Here is an 18,057-nt window from a genome sequence, read left to right as displayed (position 1 = left end):
TACGCTATATATGAAGTGCATGAGGAAAATTCATAAAGCTACACACACAAAATGCATACAAAAAATTAATATAAAATGCACAAGGAACATTTGTAAAACTGTACATGCAAAGTGTATGTAAATATTATTCAATCCAGTACAAATAAACTTAAAAAAGCACCACTTAAGTGCTCGAAAAGTGCCTTATCCTCAAGGCGTATCCCCTGAGGACGTGTATTTGCATGAAACGTGTCAGATGGACTTTACACGCTAACGTCACACCACCATGTAATTTATTGGTAAGTATGAGGCTGCTGTAAGGTAGCAGATTTACACAGAGTACACAGAATAATAAACCAGAAAGGTTATCCCTCTATTTAACAATGGTATGCCCTCCCCTATAATCAGCCCTTGATTGGTGCACATTTCTTTATGAAGCAGGGCAACAATAAAAATCATTCATCTAAGCTATGTAAAACTTATTTAATGAAGAAACAAAAAGCCAATGCACTGTCTTTGATGGACTAGCTAGCACAATTACCTGCTAAGGTGCTTACGGCTACAAGCTTCACTGTAAGGTCAGAGAAAAATGCCCTACAGTACAGCCACACCTCTGGCAAGAGCTATAAAGGGCATGGGTGTCAGTTCCCCCTAAGTATAACTTTTAAAAACTGACATCTAGACTGTCCAAGGTTTGTGAAGCTCCAATTGCTGCAAATAGAGGATTCTTTAAAGAATGAAAAAGTCACTGATAAGTAAGCACACAGGGGGAGCTACATGAGAGATATCCTGCACAAAATTCTAAACAAAGAATTAAAGGCTAGTGGTCTTCTGGCACAAGATCACAACAGCTGAGGTCAGAGCTGTGATGGTACCCAGAGCCAAATGCTGATCCAGGCGTGATTATAAAAAGGTCAGGATTTGCCCCATAGAGTATTTGCAAGGATGAACGCCTTTCCTAGCACCAAGCAAAGAATGTCTTCCATGTGGGATAGTAGACCTTGCAGAAAGTATGAATTTTTGGCTTTTGACATCCCTGATTCAGAAAGACCCCTGTCCATCAAGATCTGGGCTGCAATACCCATTCCAATAAAGCTAGTGATCATGGAGCAGAATAGTAAACTGGTGATTGGGAGAGAAGATCTTTATAATCTGGAGGAGTCCACAAAGCATGTATAGAGTACCACATCTTCCTGTGCCAGCGCAGAGCTATGAGCATCACAAAAATGCTCTTCATCTTGATCCAGTAGAGCAAAATGATGAAGGATTTTCTGGGTAGGAAAAGTGTAGATCAAGCTGTATTGATCCAACTGAGTCAATAGAGTATCCCCTACTTCTGCAAGAGGATTTCTGTATTTAGAAAAAAACATTGTCTAGATTTTTTGTTGAACCTAAACCAGGAGATCCACATTCCCCACTTTATACACAGATTGTGGAACACTTCCTGGTATAGGGCCCAACTGACCCAGCTCCAGGTGCTGATGGCTAAGGAAGTCTGTCTGCCAATTATACACATGGAATGTAAATGTTGGACAAGGCTAGAACATGAAGTTCTGCCCAAGACAGAATCTCTTTTACCTCTCTTTTCATAGCAGGTCTTTTGGTTCCTACCTGATGGTTGATGTGAGCTACTGATGTGGAATTTTCAGACTGGAACCCTAAATAGATAACTCTTAATTTGGGGATGTCCAACATTGTAGGGACAACCAAGTCACCCATAGCTCCAGAATGTTGTTCAGGAGTTTGGATTCTTCCAGTGTCTAAGTCCCCTGCACCACCAAGGTGTCTAAGACTGCTTCCCAGCCTGTCAGGCTTGCTTTGAGGATCTTTCAGTAGATTGGGTGGGGAAGGATTTCTCCATCTCGAGAACTGGATTTTGGAGGCACTAGGCCAGAGACAACCTCATCTTTGGGGCCAGGCAAATCATTCTGGAGACTAAACCTATTCATCCCACAAATACAGGATCTTTATTTGTAGGGTTCTGGATTGAGCTGGGCAAACTTGACTGACTTGAAGAAGGCTACCATCAGCCCCAGGACTCTCATAAGCAGGAGCAAAGAGTCAGATAACTCCTGGTCTAGAACCTGAAAGTTTGATATTTCTTTTGGGGAAGAAAACAGTGACTTTATCTATGTCTAGGATAAGGTCCAGATATTGCAAGTGATGAATTGGCTCCAATGCTAACTTCTGAAGTTTTAGCATTTATCCAAACCTTTTCAAGGACTGAACTGTCCATGTTGTTCACATTGTCACCTGAAACTTGTACCAACTGCTTCCTCAACAGGAGGTTGTTCAGATATCCCACAATGGGGATGACCTGGGAGCATAACTAAGCAATCTTAGTGAATGGTAAGAGTGTGGAAGACAGGTGGAAAGGCAGGGCCATAAATCTGATGTGCTGGGAACCCAGAGAAAAGCAAAGGAAGTGTTAATTTGCTGGAAAATGGAGACATGCACGTACAGTGCCTTGTGAAAGTATTCGCCCCCTTGAACTTTGTGACCTTTTGCCACATTTCAGACTTCAAACATAAAGATATAAAACTGTAATTTTTTGTGAAGAATCAACAACAAGTGGGACACAATCACGAAGTGGAACGAAATTTATTGGATATTTCAAACTTTTTTAACAAATAAAAAACTGAAAAATTGGGCGTGCAAAATTCAACCCCCTTAAAGCGGAGTTCCACCCAGTGAACCTTTTTTTTAATAAAAATACCCCCGGGACAGTCAGTGCTAGTGCATTCCACAATGGCTAGCCTCTGATCTGTCCCGGGTTGCACTTACCTTTTAGAAGAAATACTTACCTTGAAAATGTATTCTCCAGCGCTGCCATCTCAGGTGTGGGCAGCTTGAAGCCAGCGCGATCCTCTTCTGTGTCCTCTTCCGTCTTCTTCGGTCCCACGATGCACTGCACTGGCCCCGCCGTCACTTCCATAACATCTGAACTTCTGTATAGGGGTATATATACACACACACATATATGTATATATACACATACACACATATAGGTGTGATAGGAGCGGAACCCCATCCCTGCAAATAATTTCATTAGCGCAGGGATGGGGTTCCGCTACTTTCACACCTATATGTGTGTATGTGTATATATACATATATATGTGTGTGTATATATACCCCTACACAGAAGTTCAGATGTCATGCCTGCCTCCAAAGACGTCCACAAAAAAGCCCAATAAACGCCTGAAACAAAAACGCCCAGGTGTAAAAGGAGCGGATCCCATCCCTGCTCTACTGCAATTCTAAGACAAATGATCTTTTTTCTCTGGCGGTCACCCTTACATGGAAGAGTTTGGTCACCCTGGCATAGCAGTCACAGTCAGTTCACCCTACACTACACTACGGTCACGCTGACACTTAACACTTTCCCTACAGAAACTAGATTATTGAATGTAACTATAGTGGTATATAGTACCGTAACTACACTAGATTTCCCTTTCCTCACATTAATAATTGCTAAATGACACTTTTGCAGCAGGAGTAACAGAACTGCTTCCACTCTCTTCCACAGCCCCTGTATTACAGTGCTAGAGATTTGGCGGGGCTATGTTATATACTGGGGGGCGTATTCACTACTGATTGGCCTCTGGACCCCCTAGTCACTCCAATCACATTCCTAGCATCCTCCTGCCCCCTTCATTGGCTTTTACTGATGTTTCTGGTCCAATCACTGGCTTTTAAAGCCCAGTTCCTGTCCCATTGCATTTTGGGCGGTTCTGGTTGCTGAATTCCGAACTTTTTCCGCAAAAAAAATTCGGCCGAATTTCGAACAGTTAATGTTCGGGTCGAACCGATTGTCGACCTGAACCGTTCGATCATCCCTACTGTGCAGTCACACAGGTTGGTTGGAAGACATGAACTGCCTGGAAGCCGGTTTGGAGCAGCACTCTAGTTTGTAGCCACTGAAAACCCCCTCCTGTACCCAGGCATCCGAAAGGCTGTCTGTCCAGGTGTCCACAAAGGCACCCATTATCTCACCTACACAGTAGATTAAGGCGGCTGTCATGAGCTCTAAATACTTAACTAAACTTTTACAGACTAGAAACATAGCCAAGGCAGGTTGCAATGCAGGGCCACCCAGACAAAACAAGGTTTATGGAAAAAATCCCCAAACATACAAACATCAATGGGATTCTTAAAAACATTATCCACAGGAATCACCAGTACTTCTTTAAAGCGGTAGTAAACCCCATTTGGTCATTTTTACCTACAGGTAAGCCTATAATAAGACTTACCTGTAAGTAAAATGAAAATCTCCTAAACGTGCACCGTTTAGGAATTATTCACCCAGGATGCCCCCAGTTATGTAATTCCTTCCCAGAACTTCAGAGCTTTGTGCCGGTACCAAGAGCTCCCGTGTGCATGTGCGGGAGAGACATAATCACAGCCCTGGCCAATCACATAGCGGGAGTGCACAAACCCAGAAGAAAGACCATGGGAAGATGTCAGCCATCTCGGGGGTGGCAGTACAGCGCTGGAGGACTTCGTTCCAAGGTGAGAATTTCATAATGTGCTAGTATGCGATGCATACTAGCACTGTATGCCATTACCTTGCACGTTTTTTTTTTTTTGTTCTGCAACACACGCAGTTTTTTTTCAACCACTTTAAGGTAGGACACTGTTGGATCAATGGATGAAATGGCTCAGTTCTTAATAAAAGACTCCTAAAATGGGTACAAAGCTGCCAAATATTTGGGAGGTGTGAACAGCTTATCAAGAGTATCTAGTCCCCATAAAGGATGTCTGGGACTAGTGGGTGCACCATAAAGTTCTTGGTAGGTCTCAAAGGAATCCTAGACAGGTAGCAGCACTGGTAGAAGATCCAGTTTTAAAGCGGTGCACACCAAATCAATAACCACATCAATGGCAGTGGCTCCTCAGGGGCATTATCATCTGTTAAAGATTTCTGAAACTCAGCATCAGACAGAGAGCTTGCGCAGCAGAGAGCTCAGAGGCAACCAAGGCCGCAAGCAGATCAGTTAACAACTTTACAGGGTAAAGCTTGGAGGTAAGTCATTCAGAGTCAGTTATAAAGATTGCAAGTTAGCTCATGAAAATAGTTAAATCCTTCTAGGATAACACCAAGAGGGAGGGAAGGGGATACACTTAACTGAGCTAAGGAAGAGTGCAGGGACTCAAGCAGCGGGCAACATTCCAGGCTGTCAGGGTCAAGCCCTTGAGTGGGTGCACTGCAGGCAGCACTGGACCCGTAAGTGGACTGTTACAGGAGAGCTGCTACCCAGTGTCTGGGACCTGATACAGCTGCAAGAAAACATATGTGAACCCTTTGGAATGATATGGATTTCTGCACAAATTGGTCATAAAATGTGATCTGCTCATCATCTAAGTCACAACAATAGACAATCACAGTTTGCTTAAAATAATAACACACAAAGAATGAAATGTTGCCATGTTTATATTGAACACACCATGTAAACATTCACAGTGCAGGTGGAAAAAGTATGTGAACCCCTAGACTAATGACATCTCCAAGAGCTAATTGGAGTGAGATGTCAGCCAACTGGAGTCCAATCAATAAGATGAGATTGGAGGTGTTGGTTACAGGTGCCCTACCCTATAAAAAACACACAAGAGTTCTGGGTTTGCTTTTCACAAGAAGCATTGCCTGATGTGAATGATGTCTCACATAAAAGTGCTCTCAGAAGACCTACGATTAAGAATGTTGACTTGCATAAAGCTGGAAAGGGTTATAAAAGTATCTCCAAAAGCCTTGCTGTTCATCAGTCCACGGTAAGACAAATTGTCTATAATTGGAGAAAGTTCAGCACTGCTGCTACTCTCCCTAGGAATGGCCGTCCTGTAAAGATGACTGCAAGAGCACAGCGCAGACTGCTCAATGAGGTGAAAACGAATCCTAGAGTGTCAGCTAAAGACTTACAAAAGTCACTGGCAAATGCTAACATCGCTGTTAGCGAATCTACAATACGTAAAACACTAAACAAGAATGAATTTCATGGGAGGATACAACAGAGGAAGCAACTGCTATCCAAACAAAACATTGCTGCACGTTTACAGTTTGCACAAGAGCACCTGAATGTTCCATAACAGTACTGGCAAAATATTCTGTGGACAGATGAAACTAAAGTTGAGTTGTTTGGAAGAAACACACAACACTATGTGTGGCGAAAAAGAGGCACAGCACACCAACATCAAAACCTCATCCCAACTGTGAAGTATGGTGGTGGGGGCATCATGGTTTGGAGCTGCTTTGCTGCGTCAGGGCCTAGACGGATTGCTATCATCGAAGGAAAATTGAATTCCCAAGTTTATCAAGACATTTTGCAGGAGAACTTAAGGCCATCTGTCTACCAGCTGAAGCTCTACAGAAGATGGGTGTTGCAACAGGACAATGACCCAAAGCATAGAAGTAAATCAACAACAGAATGGCTTAAACAGAAGAAAATACGCCTTCTGAAGTGACCCAGTCAGAGTCCTGACCTCAACCCAATTGAGATGCTGTGGCATGGCCTCAAGAAAGCGATTCACACCAGACATCCCAAGAATATTGCTGATCTGAAACAGTTCTGTAAAGAGGAATGGTCAAGAATTACTCCTGACCATTGTGCACGTCTGATCTGCAACTACAGGAAACGTTTGGTTGAAGTTATTGCTGCCAAAGGAGGTTCAACCAGTTATTAAATCCAAGGGTTCACATCATTTCTCCACCTGCACTGTGAATGTTTACATGGTGTGTTCAATAAAAATATGGCAACATTTCATTCTTTGTGTGTTATTAGTTTAAGCAGACTGTGATTTTCTATTGTTGTGACTTAGATGATAATGATCAGATCACATTTTTTGACCAATTTGTGCAGAAAACCATATCATTCCAAAGGGTTCACATACCTTTTCTTGCAGTTGTATATTGTGCTGCAAAAGCAGAGACAATGTAGTTCAAGGTACATGGCTAGGCCTTAAGAGTCGGTGGGCAAATACTAAGGGTCCATGTACACGGGATGCTGGAAATGGCCGTTTAGGAGCAGTTGGGCATTTTTTTTAGAAGCCCCTGAACCCAGCTACATTTTATCTTATCTGTCCATGTACACCAGGTCGTTTGCGGTCGTTTGCGGGCAGTTGCGTTCAGGGACATTTTTTAGAACGCAATTATTTGCGTTCGAACGTGTGTTTCCCGGCGTTTCAAACGCAAAAACGTGACCGAACGCGATGACCCGCGTTTGGCGTTCACGTTTTTCCATTTTAAAGGGGAATAATTTTTTTGACCTCTAGGAACGGTTCTAAACGCAAACGCCCGCAAAGCCCGCTAAACGCGGGTACAAACGCGACCGAACGGACGTTTCAAACGTCCTAAAAATTCCAGCATTCAAAGGGACTTTTAACAACGTCCCGTGTACATGGACCCTAACAGAAGATGATCTATATGTCACATGCAACAAGAAGCGTTGGTGGGGACATTCTTCTCTTCGCTGAATGGAACAACATTGCACCTACCAAATTAAGCTATTGCTCTGTCCTTCAGCATTAATCTTTTCTGCAGTACACTGATGGCAAAATAGGGAAAATAAGGGTGCCCAATGGTCCTATTAACAAAGTAGCTCTCAATGATTGATCTGAATAGCCTACTCATAAAGTGAATCTTCAAGGATTGGTTCACACCAGAGGCTGTGCCACAGCTCTGGATTCAGAAAGCACTCTGTGGCTAATTAATGCAGTACATTCAGGTCTGCAAAGCACCACAATGAAGAGCTCAGTGCTTGAGAAAAAAAATGAACTAGTAAAATTGGCTAAACTTTTCTCAGTAGGGAAAAGGCATCTATCTTCCTAAGGCACTATCAAAAAATGGAGGCGAACTGGGAGTAGAAGAGTTTATACTGGTCACTGTTTTTTTTGGTTGCCAGAGTCAAAAAAAGTCTATTATAACCGATATTGGACCTGTTACAGAATGGAAACATAGGGGTTTATTTACTAAAACTGGTGAGTGCATAAATCTGTTGCAGCTGTGCATGGTAGCCAATTAGCTTCTAACTTCAGCTTGTTAAAAAAAAAAACCTGGAAGCTGATTGGTTTCTATGCAGAGCTGCACCAGATGTTGCACTCTAGTTTTAGTAAATCAACCCCCATGGTTATTTCAATGCAAATGTAACCTCAAACTTAAAATTCTAATTTAGATATTCACATTTCATTTTTGCACAAGTTTGGCATTTTACCAAAGCTAGTTGTTGCTAAAACTCAAATGCACAATTTAGAATTCTGATAGTAAAATGTGCAAATGATATGAATCTATTATGTATGGTGTAGCACCTACAGTGTTATAAGGAAATCTGTACTGAAATTGCTGATTGATTGACTATCATGATGACTCAAGTATGCAAGATAAGGAATTTTGAATCCCCTATGACTGTCCTAATATGCATACTTTTTCTGGGTCAGTAACTGAAACTCTGGTGATGAGACACCAACCAACCAAGTAGCAAGCATCTTTAGGAGATCAGCACACACAGACCCATATTCTCTCAGTGTAGGTTTCTTTTACATTGTACAGCAACATACAATTCTGTAGTAATGATTTTGCAACCATTTGAAATCATAGGTGCGACAGAACACAGCAGCAAATAATATAGAGTACCGTATTTTCCGGCGTATAAGACGACTGGGCGTATAAGACGACCCCCCTAATTTTCAAGTTAAAACATAGGTTTTGGGCTATACTCGCCGTATGAAGCAAGGCAACACCATTTAAAAACATCACATTTCTCATAGATCTCCAAGGTACTCTAAGTATAAGTATTACCAGTAGATGTAATCTCAAGACGCTGGCTGTGTGGGAATCCTGTACCGGTATACCGTATGTACCGTAGCTTCGGCTACATACAGTATACTGCGCTGAGCCAATCACAGTGAGCGATTTATTCTATTATTGAATGCAAAGCCTGCTCAGATTGGCAGAGTCAGAGAGGCGGGCTGATGTTACTCTGCCAATCCGAGCAGGCTTTGCATTCAATAATAGAATACATCGCTCTCCCTGATTGGCTCAGCGCGGTACACTGTATGTAGCCGAAGCTACGGTACATACGGTATAACGGTACAGGATTCCCACACAGCCAGCGTCTTGAGAGATTACATCTACCGGTAATACTTATACTTAGAGTACCTTGGAGATATTATACTCAGCGTATAAGACGACCCCCCATTTTTGGGGGATTTTTTTGAGGTTCAAAAGTAGTCTTATACGCCAGAAAATACAGTAATTCAAAGAACACTCACCCCTTTCTTTGTCATTTTACAGTTAACCAATATCGCTATGGAATAAGTATTAAAATATTGCGATTCCCACGCTATGTAGTGTGTGGAATGCGTTTAAAAGACTGTTGCTGGGATGTAAATAGAATAAGTATTAGCTGGGATTGATTTACTAAAAGTAAATAGACTGTGTACTTTGCAAATGCAGTTGCACTCTTTTATTAGTAAATGTAAATGTGGTAAAGTTTCACTTTGTAAGGAATACCCAATCACTTGCAAGGAAAATAAATAATTAAAAAATAATTTTTGCTTGCACATGATTGGATGAAATCAGCAGAACTTTAAAACATTTACTAAGCTCTAGGAAAAATGAGTGCAACTGCACTTGCAAAGTGCACAGTTTATTTGCCTTTAGTAAATCAACCCCTTTACCTGTTCAGTAAAGGCGGCAGTATTTATGGAGAGAAAAGACGGTCCTGGCTTAAATTTTGCAATGGGTCATCCACCAGTTTATCTACAAAGCTGGAGAAAAGCATAAAGAAAGACACATTGACTGAATATAGCATTCTAGTTCTATGTTGAAGGAAGGAAAAATGAAAGGAAGCAACTGTAAGTTTTCTAATTTACTAACTGTACAACTGCAAACACAGCACTTTCAGAGTGGTGCACAACTGAATGATCTCTAATACATCATTAATTCTGGGAACTATTACAGTAGTTGTATGGTTTTAACTGAAATATGAAAGATTACTTACCTAACTGGACTTGTATATCATTCCTTGTTCAGATTTGCATAAAGCTACAAAAAAAGCACTGAGCTATGTAGTCGCATCCTGTTTTCTTGGGTTACTTTTTTTAATTGAAAGTTCAGATTGAAAGTCACCAAAAACAATAATTGTAATACAATACAGGTCAATGCAATTGTATAGAACTGACATGCTACCTTAAACAAATGTGCTTTTAGTGAAGTCCAGCACATGACAAAATACTGAGCTTTTCCACCAGAGAAAGCTGCGAAATTTCAATATTACCTTGTCTTCAAGTGCGGCCATTCTTTCCTTCAAGTGCAACTGCAGCCGTTCATTTGATTCAGTTAGAAGTCTATCCACTGTATCAGAAAGCCTTTTATTGTGTTCTTCATTCATTTTCTCCCTCTGTCTAGCCTAAACCGCAAAATTAAACACAAATATATCAACTATATCCAGCTATTGGTTACAGTCTTATCTGTTCTTCAATGGTTCTGGTCATTCCTAACAACAACACAACCTATCACATACAAGAGTATGACACAAGCAAACACATTTTAGCCATTGTCTTCTGCTGCTATCAACCAAATCCTGTGACGAGGAAATGGGGGCGGGGTGGGTCCAAGTCACACTGTCTGTGTCAATGGAAGCAGACAATGCGGCTAGGGATCAAGCCCTCAGGTGTGCCACTAAGTTTGGGATTTGCCCAAAGTTCAGGTGTGCCACTAAGTTTGGGATTTGCCTAAAGTTCATTTTTACTACATCTCAAATGCACAATTTAGGATTCTGATAGTAACAAATGCAAATTATATGAATCTGTTATGTATGGTGTAGCACCTACAGTGTTATAAGGAAACTCTGTACTGAAAATGCTGATTATTTGACTATTATGATGACCCAAGTATGCAAGATACGTTAGTAAAACATGTTTGTTATTTAAAAAAAATAAAATAAAATAGGTTTACAATCACTTTAGGCAATCAAAAAACTTTTCTGCCCTATAATAGGTATGTAAACTTGATTTGTAAAATGAGTGACTCTAAAAGGTAAGACAACCCAAAATTAGTTTCACTAATAGGTGGAGCCTACTGGCTCCAGCAGAGTGAGTGGGACCTCATTTATAGACAATGGCAGGTATGCAGATTCCTAAAGCAGGGATCTCATCACCAGAGTCCCAGGATAAATGTAACCACTTGCCGACAGCCTGTCGCAGTTTTACTGTGGCAGGCTGGCTCAGCTGAGCGAAATGACGTAGCCCTACGTCAGTCATGCGCTTGGTGTTGGGGGGGGGGGGTGAACGTGCATTGCCCCCGCCCCACTGAGCAGCGGGGATGCCGATTCACAGGACCGGCTGCAGCGATTGCCACAGGGCACCCGCGATCGCTCCCCACTGAGAGAGAAGGATGGTCAGCTGTTGTAAACACAGCTGACCTTTCTTCTCTCTGAAATGATCACAGAGAACCTGTGATCCTTCTATATAGGATCACAGGTCTCTGTGGTTATTTCACAAGCTCATCCACCATGCAGTTAGAAAACACTCCCCTAGGCTCACACTTAACCCTTTGATCACCACTGTGTTAACCCCTTCCCTGCCAATGTCATTAATACATTAGCAGTGCATAATTTTAGCCCTGGTTATTGTGGTAATGTCACTGGTCCCCCCAAAAGTGTAAAAAATGTCAGTAAGGGGTCCGATCTGTCTACCACAATGTTGCATTCCCGCTAAAAATTGCAGATCGCCGCCATTACTGGTAAAAAAATAAATAAATAAAAATGACATAAATCTTTCCCCTAGACGCGATACCTTTTGCGCAAACCAATCAAAATACGCTTATTGCGATTTTTTTTTTTTTACCAAAAATATGTAGTAGAATACAAATTGGCCTAAAAGGATGAAAACAATTAGATTTAATTTTTTTTTTTTTGGAATGTTATATAGCAGAATGTGAAATATATATATATATATTTTTTTTAGAGTTGTCGCAGTTTTTTTGTTTATAGCACAAATTGCACAGGTGATCAAAAACCACCAAAAGAAAGCTCTATTTGTGGGGAAAAAAGGACATCAATTTTATTTCAGTACAGTGTCGCACGACCACGCAATTGTCCATTAAAGTAATGCAGTGCCGCATCGCAAAAAATGGCCTGGTCATTAAGGGGGCAAATCCGGTCCGGAACTGGTTAAGAATAATTTAAAAATCTTGACCTCCCTAGCATTTGTTTTTTGAAAGAAAAAATTCAGTGCAACTGGCCACACACTTTTAGATGCTTGCATTTTTATAATGAACACATAGTGAAGTATAGAAACATAACGTTTAAGAGCTTTATATGCATCTACAAATGTTCATGCGTTACAGGTAACTTCACAGCTCTTTCCAATACTGTGAAAATTGCAGCTTCCAGCATGAAGCATGTGAGAGAAGGTGAAAAAAACACCCCATGAGAAGCGAGAAAAAGAACACCAATGATTATTAACAATGAACTGCCAAAACAGTGTTTTACCTAAAAGATTAAACTGAATATCACAAAATCTTCTGAATGTTCAAAGAACACTCTGCCATTTGTACAATGTAGGAAACATTTGTTCAGCAAACCTTGTGTGAAAGGCATTTAATGTCCCAAATTGTATTTATTTACTTCTTATACTGTAGGTATTTAAATAGCACTGACAATTTACACAGCGTTTACATACTGTACATTCACATCCCTATGTGTCCTCAAGGAGGGCCCTCTATGGTCCCTATTTTACATGCATAGATACTGAACATGCACACACATACTAGGGACAATTTGAAATGAAGCTAAACAACCTACCTACCAGCTTGACTTTGGAGTGTAGAAGGAAACCAGAATATTGAGGAAACCCACTCAAGAAAAGGAAATACAAGGACACTCCATGCTGATAGTGTCCTAGCCAGGAGTCAAATGGGGTACCCCATGTTGCAAGTCAGATGTGCTGACCACTTAGCCACTGTGCTGCCCAATAGACTAACCCTTAAAGAAACTAAAAGTGAAGGCTTAGTCAAAATGGTAATTACAAATTAAAAATGATACCCCTTTTTTAGATCTAAAATAAAAGGCAAAGGCCAACTGGTTAGTGTTAGCTCTTTGATTTTTTCTATTTCTTACACTATCATAAAACATTTTTTTTTTTTTTTACTGACTTCAGCTGGATACACACTATCCAACTTTTGTGGTTAGATTTCCTTCAGATTTACCTTTTCTATGTAGTGCAAGGCCCTGCCAGATTGCAAACAAATTCAAAGTGTTTAGGTTTGACCTCATATTATATGGTTTTGGTAAGTCTGAAGGAAAAAGTCTTCAGAAAATCTTATAGTGTGTATGGCCCTTTAACCACTTGCTTACTAGGCACTTATTCCTCCTTCCTTCCAGGCCAATTTTCAGCTTTCAGTGCTGTCGCATTTTGAATGACAATTGCGCCATCATGCAACACTGTACCCAAACTAAATTCTTTATCATTTTTTTTCACACAAATAGAGCTTAATTTTAGTGGCATATAATCACCACTGGATTTTTTATTTTTTGCTAAAGAAACAAAAAAAGACTGAAAATTTTGAAAAAAGTTTGTTATAAAATGTTGGAAACAGGTAATTTTTATCCTTCACTGATGTGCACTGATGGGGCTGCACTGACACTTATGGGCACTGATAGGTGGCATTGATGAGGCTGCACTGATGGGCACTGATAGGCGGCACTGAAGGGCACTAAGAGGCGGCACTGATAGGCAGCACTGATAAGCGGCACCGATGGGCATTAATAGGTGGCACTGATGGGCACTGATAGGCGGCACTGATGGGCACTGATAGGCAGCACTGATAGGTGACACTGATGATGAGGCACTGATTGGCAGCACTGATGGGCACTGAGGGGTGGCACTGGTGGGCACTGATTGGCAGCACTGATTGGCACTGATAGGTGGCACTGGTGGGCACTGATAGCAACACTGATAGGTAGCACTGGTGGGCACTGATAGGTGGCATTGGCTGGCATTGATTAGCAGTACTGGTGGGCATGTGACCGATGTCCCTGTAACAGAAGCCTGTTCCCGGCTTTCTGCTTTTCTCCTCACGCTGATCATGAGGAGAGAAAAAGCAGATTACCAGCTTCTATTTACTTACATAATCAGCTGTCATTGGCTGACAGCTGATTACATGGTAAAGTGCCTGCTGTGATTGGCCCTTTACCCAGTTCCATAATCAGCCGAGCCCAAAGGGGGCGCGCAATGCACCGATGGGCATTAATAGGTGGCACTGATGGGCACTGATAGGCGGCACTGATGGGCACTGATAGGCAGCACTGATAGGTGACACTGATGATGAGGCACTGATTGGCAGCACTGATGGGCACTGAGGGGTGGCACTGGTGGGCACTGATTGGCAGCACTGATTGGCACTGATAGGTGGCACTGGTGGGCACTGATAGCAACACTGATAGGTAGCACTGGTGGGCACTGATAGGTGGCATTGGCTGGCATTGATTAGCAGTACTGGTGGGCATGTGACCGATGTCCCTGTAACAGAAGCCTGTTCCCGGCTTTCTGCTTTTCTCCTCACGCTGATCATGAGGAGAGAAAAAGCAGATTACCAGCTTCTATTTACTTACATAATCAGCTGTCATTGGCTGACAGCTGATTACATGGTAAAGTGCCTGCTGTGATTGGCCCTTTACCCAGTTCCATAATCAGCCGAGCCCAAAGGGGGCGCGCAAGCAGCGTGATTACAGGGGGACGTCTATTGACACCCTCCCGCCACTGGAGGCTTTCGCTGTAGCTGTCTTTCGGCCATAGCACAGGCAGAAAGTTTCTAGAAAGCTTCTAGAGAAGAATGATGTAACTAGATTAGGGTGCCTTCAAAAACTTTCACAGCTACCATCATGTTATTGGACTATTAACAATTCCCATGAAGCATTCCATGCTGATTGGATTAAGATGACTGATTCATACATGTGGTTAAAATTGCTGTGGTACGTTTCTAACAGTCACTAGAACAGAGGGCAGTACTTAAGAGAGTGGCAAAACATGTATAACATTAAAGAACAAGTTCAGGTAAATGTGACAAACTACTACCACAATAGCTATACCATGACCTGAATAAAAGAGGACCTTCACATGGTTGACCTTATAGTGATTCTGTGCTTTGCTTATATTGGGTAACAGGTGCACTTTAATCCAAATTGCCACAGTTTCATATACTTGCTGTCCATTTTTCTCCACTGCCTTCAGCCTACAAGAGCAATGCTGAAGCCTTGTGTAAGTTACAAGTTGTTTGAAGTCATAGCTCACACAGGACTTTGGCATTGTTTACACAGGGATATATTACTCTCCATAGACAGAGTACTTCTTTTACCATCACTGAACAGAGTGGCGAGGGAACAAAGGAAAGGTCAGAATATTCGGTGATGGGAAAGAATGGCCAAAGCACAGGTTTGCTTTAAAGGGAACCTGTCAAGGTAAAATATGTCACTATCACTGGTTGGTTTACCTTAAAAGGTCTGGGGCTGTAATTCTTGTTCTTACTCCATTTTAAGTAAGGCACTAACCAAGAATTAGAATGTGCATGTAAGATGTTCTGGTTCTTTTCTGGCCACTTACTTCTCTCAGACCACAAAGGTACCATATTTCTATCCTGATTGCTTCTTTTTTAATTGAGAAATATCTACCATGACATAAAGGCCAGTAAACAATTTTTTTAATGCCGCATAAAATGTGAACATAACCTGTGAACACTTGGACCTTATGCGTCTTGTAAAAAGTGTGGTTGTTACAGGGACAGAAAGGCATTGACCAAAAAGACAAAAAAATTAAAATAAAACCTCGTCAGATGTTTATCCCCTTCCTTACTTGAAAAAAAATGTGAGTTTTGATTTTGTCTGCGTCTCCTGTCCTGACAGGAAGTGAGGGAAAACCCTCCCAATAGGAATACTGAAGGCAATAAAACCTTAACCACTTGCCGACTGCCGCACGACTATTTACTGCGGCAGTCTGGCTCTCCTTGGCAAACCGACGTAGGGCTACGTCGCTTGCTCAGGAGCCTCTAGGGGGCGCGCGCGCACCGCCGGGGGCGCGCTCCCGTCCCCGCTCATTCCCGCACATGCCCGCGCGAGTGACCGGGGGCTCCGATGTCCGCCGGTCACTCGCAATCTCCTGCTGGAGAGGGAGAAAGGTAGGCGGCTAATGTAAACAAAGCCACCTGTCATTCTCCCTGATGTAACTTCAGAGACTACATGATCCTGCTATGTAGGATCGTATGTCTCTGTTGTTACATCACAAGTCACACCCCTTTACAGTTAGAATCACGCATATGTATAGCACTGATTACTGTAGTAATGTCACTGGTACCCCCAAAAGTGTCAAAAATGTTAGTCAGGGGTCCGATCTGTCTGCCCCAATGTCGAAGTCCCACAAAAAAATTGCAGATCGCCGCCATTACTATTTAAAAAAAAAACAATAAAAATGACATAAATCTTTCCCTTTGTTAGTAAACGCAATAACTTTTGCGCAAACCAATCAAAATACGCTTATTGTGATTTTTTTTACTAAAAATATGTAGCAGAAAACAAATTGGCCTAAAATGTTAAAAAATTTTGATTTTTAAATTTTTTTGGGAATTTCATATAAAAAAATGTGAAAAATATTGTTATTTTTTCAAAATTTACGCTCTTTTTTTGTTTATAGCGCAAAAAAAATCGCACAGGTGATCAAATACCACCAAAAGAAAGCTCTGTTTGTGGGAAAAAAAGGACGTCAATTTAATTTGGGTACAGCATCGCACGACCACGCAATTATCCGTTAAAGTTTCGCAGTTCCGAATCGCAAAATAGGCCCTGGTTTTGAGCAGGAAAATCCTCCGGGGCTTAAGTGGTTAACAGAGGTTCTGATCCTTTCCTACTTTGTCCAAAACCAAATAAAATGTTGTGGCTACAGTTGGACTTTCAAATTCAATGAGGGACATTTTTTCAAGCAAATTAGCAACAAAATTAGATGGAAAGCTGTCCGCCCCTTTACTCTGAGAATCTTGGGTAGCCATCTCTGGAAAGTTTTGAAAAGGTATGAGACAGATTTAGCACTTTAAATGTAACAGATATTCACTGAAAACAGACATACAATTATGAAGCAGTCAGGGGCAGGTTGTATATTGTCACAGTGCTAATTTATATCAACAGAGGGAAGAATTTATGAACCAAGATAGTTTCATATTGGCCTCAGTGCTCCCATTTAGCATTGCCTTGCTTTGCAACAAAATTGATGAATGTCGCCCAAATATTTGAAGTGAACCAATATGATGAACTGCCCTTCTAAAGGTCTTCCTTTCTAGCAGTTTTGCTATATTAATAATAAACAATGTTTTTTTTACTTATTTTTATCAAATCTTGAGCTCTATTCAAAAACACATAAACACATACACTATATTCTCAAAAGTATTGGGACACCTGCCTTTACATGCACATAAACTTTAATGGCATCACAGTCTTAGTCTGTAGGGTTCAATGTTAGGTTAAGGAGTGTGTCTATGGGAATATTTGACCATTCTTCCAGAAACGCATTTGTAAGATCAGGCACTGATTTTCGATGAGAAGACATTGCTTGCAGTCTATTAGCAGGAGATCAGGCCTCTGTGCAGGCCAGTTAAGTTCTTCCACCCCCAAACTCGCTCATCCATCTTTGTGCACTGGTCCAAATCATTTGGTGGAGGGGGAATTATGGTCTGGGGTGGTTTTTCTTTTTTTTAAGGCATCAGCATACCAAGACATTTTGGACAATTTCATGATCCCAACTTTGTGGGAACAGTTTGGGGATGGCCCCTTCTTGTTCCAACATGACTGAGCACCAGTGCACAAAGCAAGGTTCATAAAGACATGGATGAGCGAGTTTGGGGTGGAGGAATTTTACTGGCCTGCACAGACTCCTGACGTCAACCCGCTAGAACACCTTTGAGATGAATTAGAGCGGAGACTGCAAGACAGACCTTCTCGCCAAACATCAGTGCCTGACCTCACAAATGCGCTTCTGGAAGAATGGTCAAACATTCCTATAGACACACTCCTAAACCTTGTGGACAGCCTTCCCAGAAGAGTTGAA

The 18,057-nt window shown here is 41.6% G+C and overlaps 1 protein-coding gene across 4 annotated transcripts in view; it reads right to left on the bottom strand.

Annotated features, from left to right (window-relative positions):
* The window catches only part of PPFIA2 (PTPRF interacting protein alpha 2), a gene marked incomplete at its 5' end in the record, with an annotated part of 484,274 nt that overhangs the window by 126,980 nt on the left and 339,237 nt on the right, over positions 1–18,057 (bottom strand). For all 4 annotated transcript variants that reach the window (XM_082256724.1, XM_082256723.1, XM_082256722.1 and 1 more), the window contains one exon: positions 10,245–10,376. In XM_082256724.1, the coding sequence (XP_082112850.1) occupies positions 10,245–10,376 (132 nt within the window). The remainder of the gene's footprint in view (positions 1–10,244; positions 10,377–18,057) is intronic.

This window comes from Pelophylax lessonae (assembly GCF_965119305.1).
Source record: "Pelophylax lessonae genome assembly, chromosome: 4".
NCBI lineage: Eukaryota > Metazoa > Chordata > Amphibia > Anura > Ranidae > Pelophylax > Pelophylax lessonae.
This window is presented reverse-complemented; position numbering and strand designations above follow the sequence as displayed.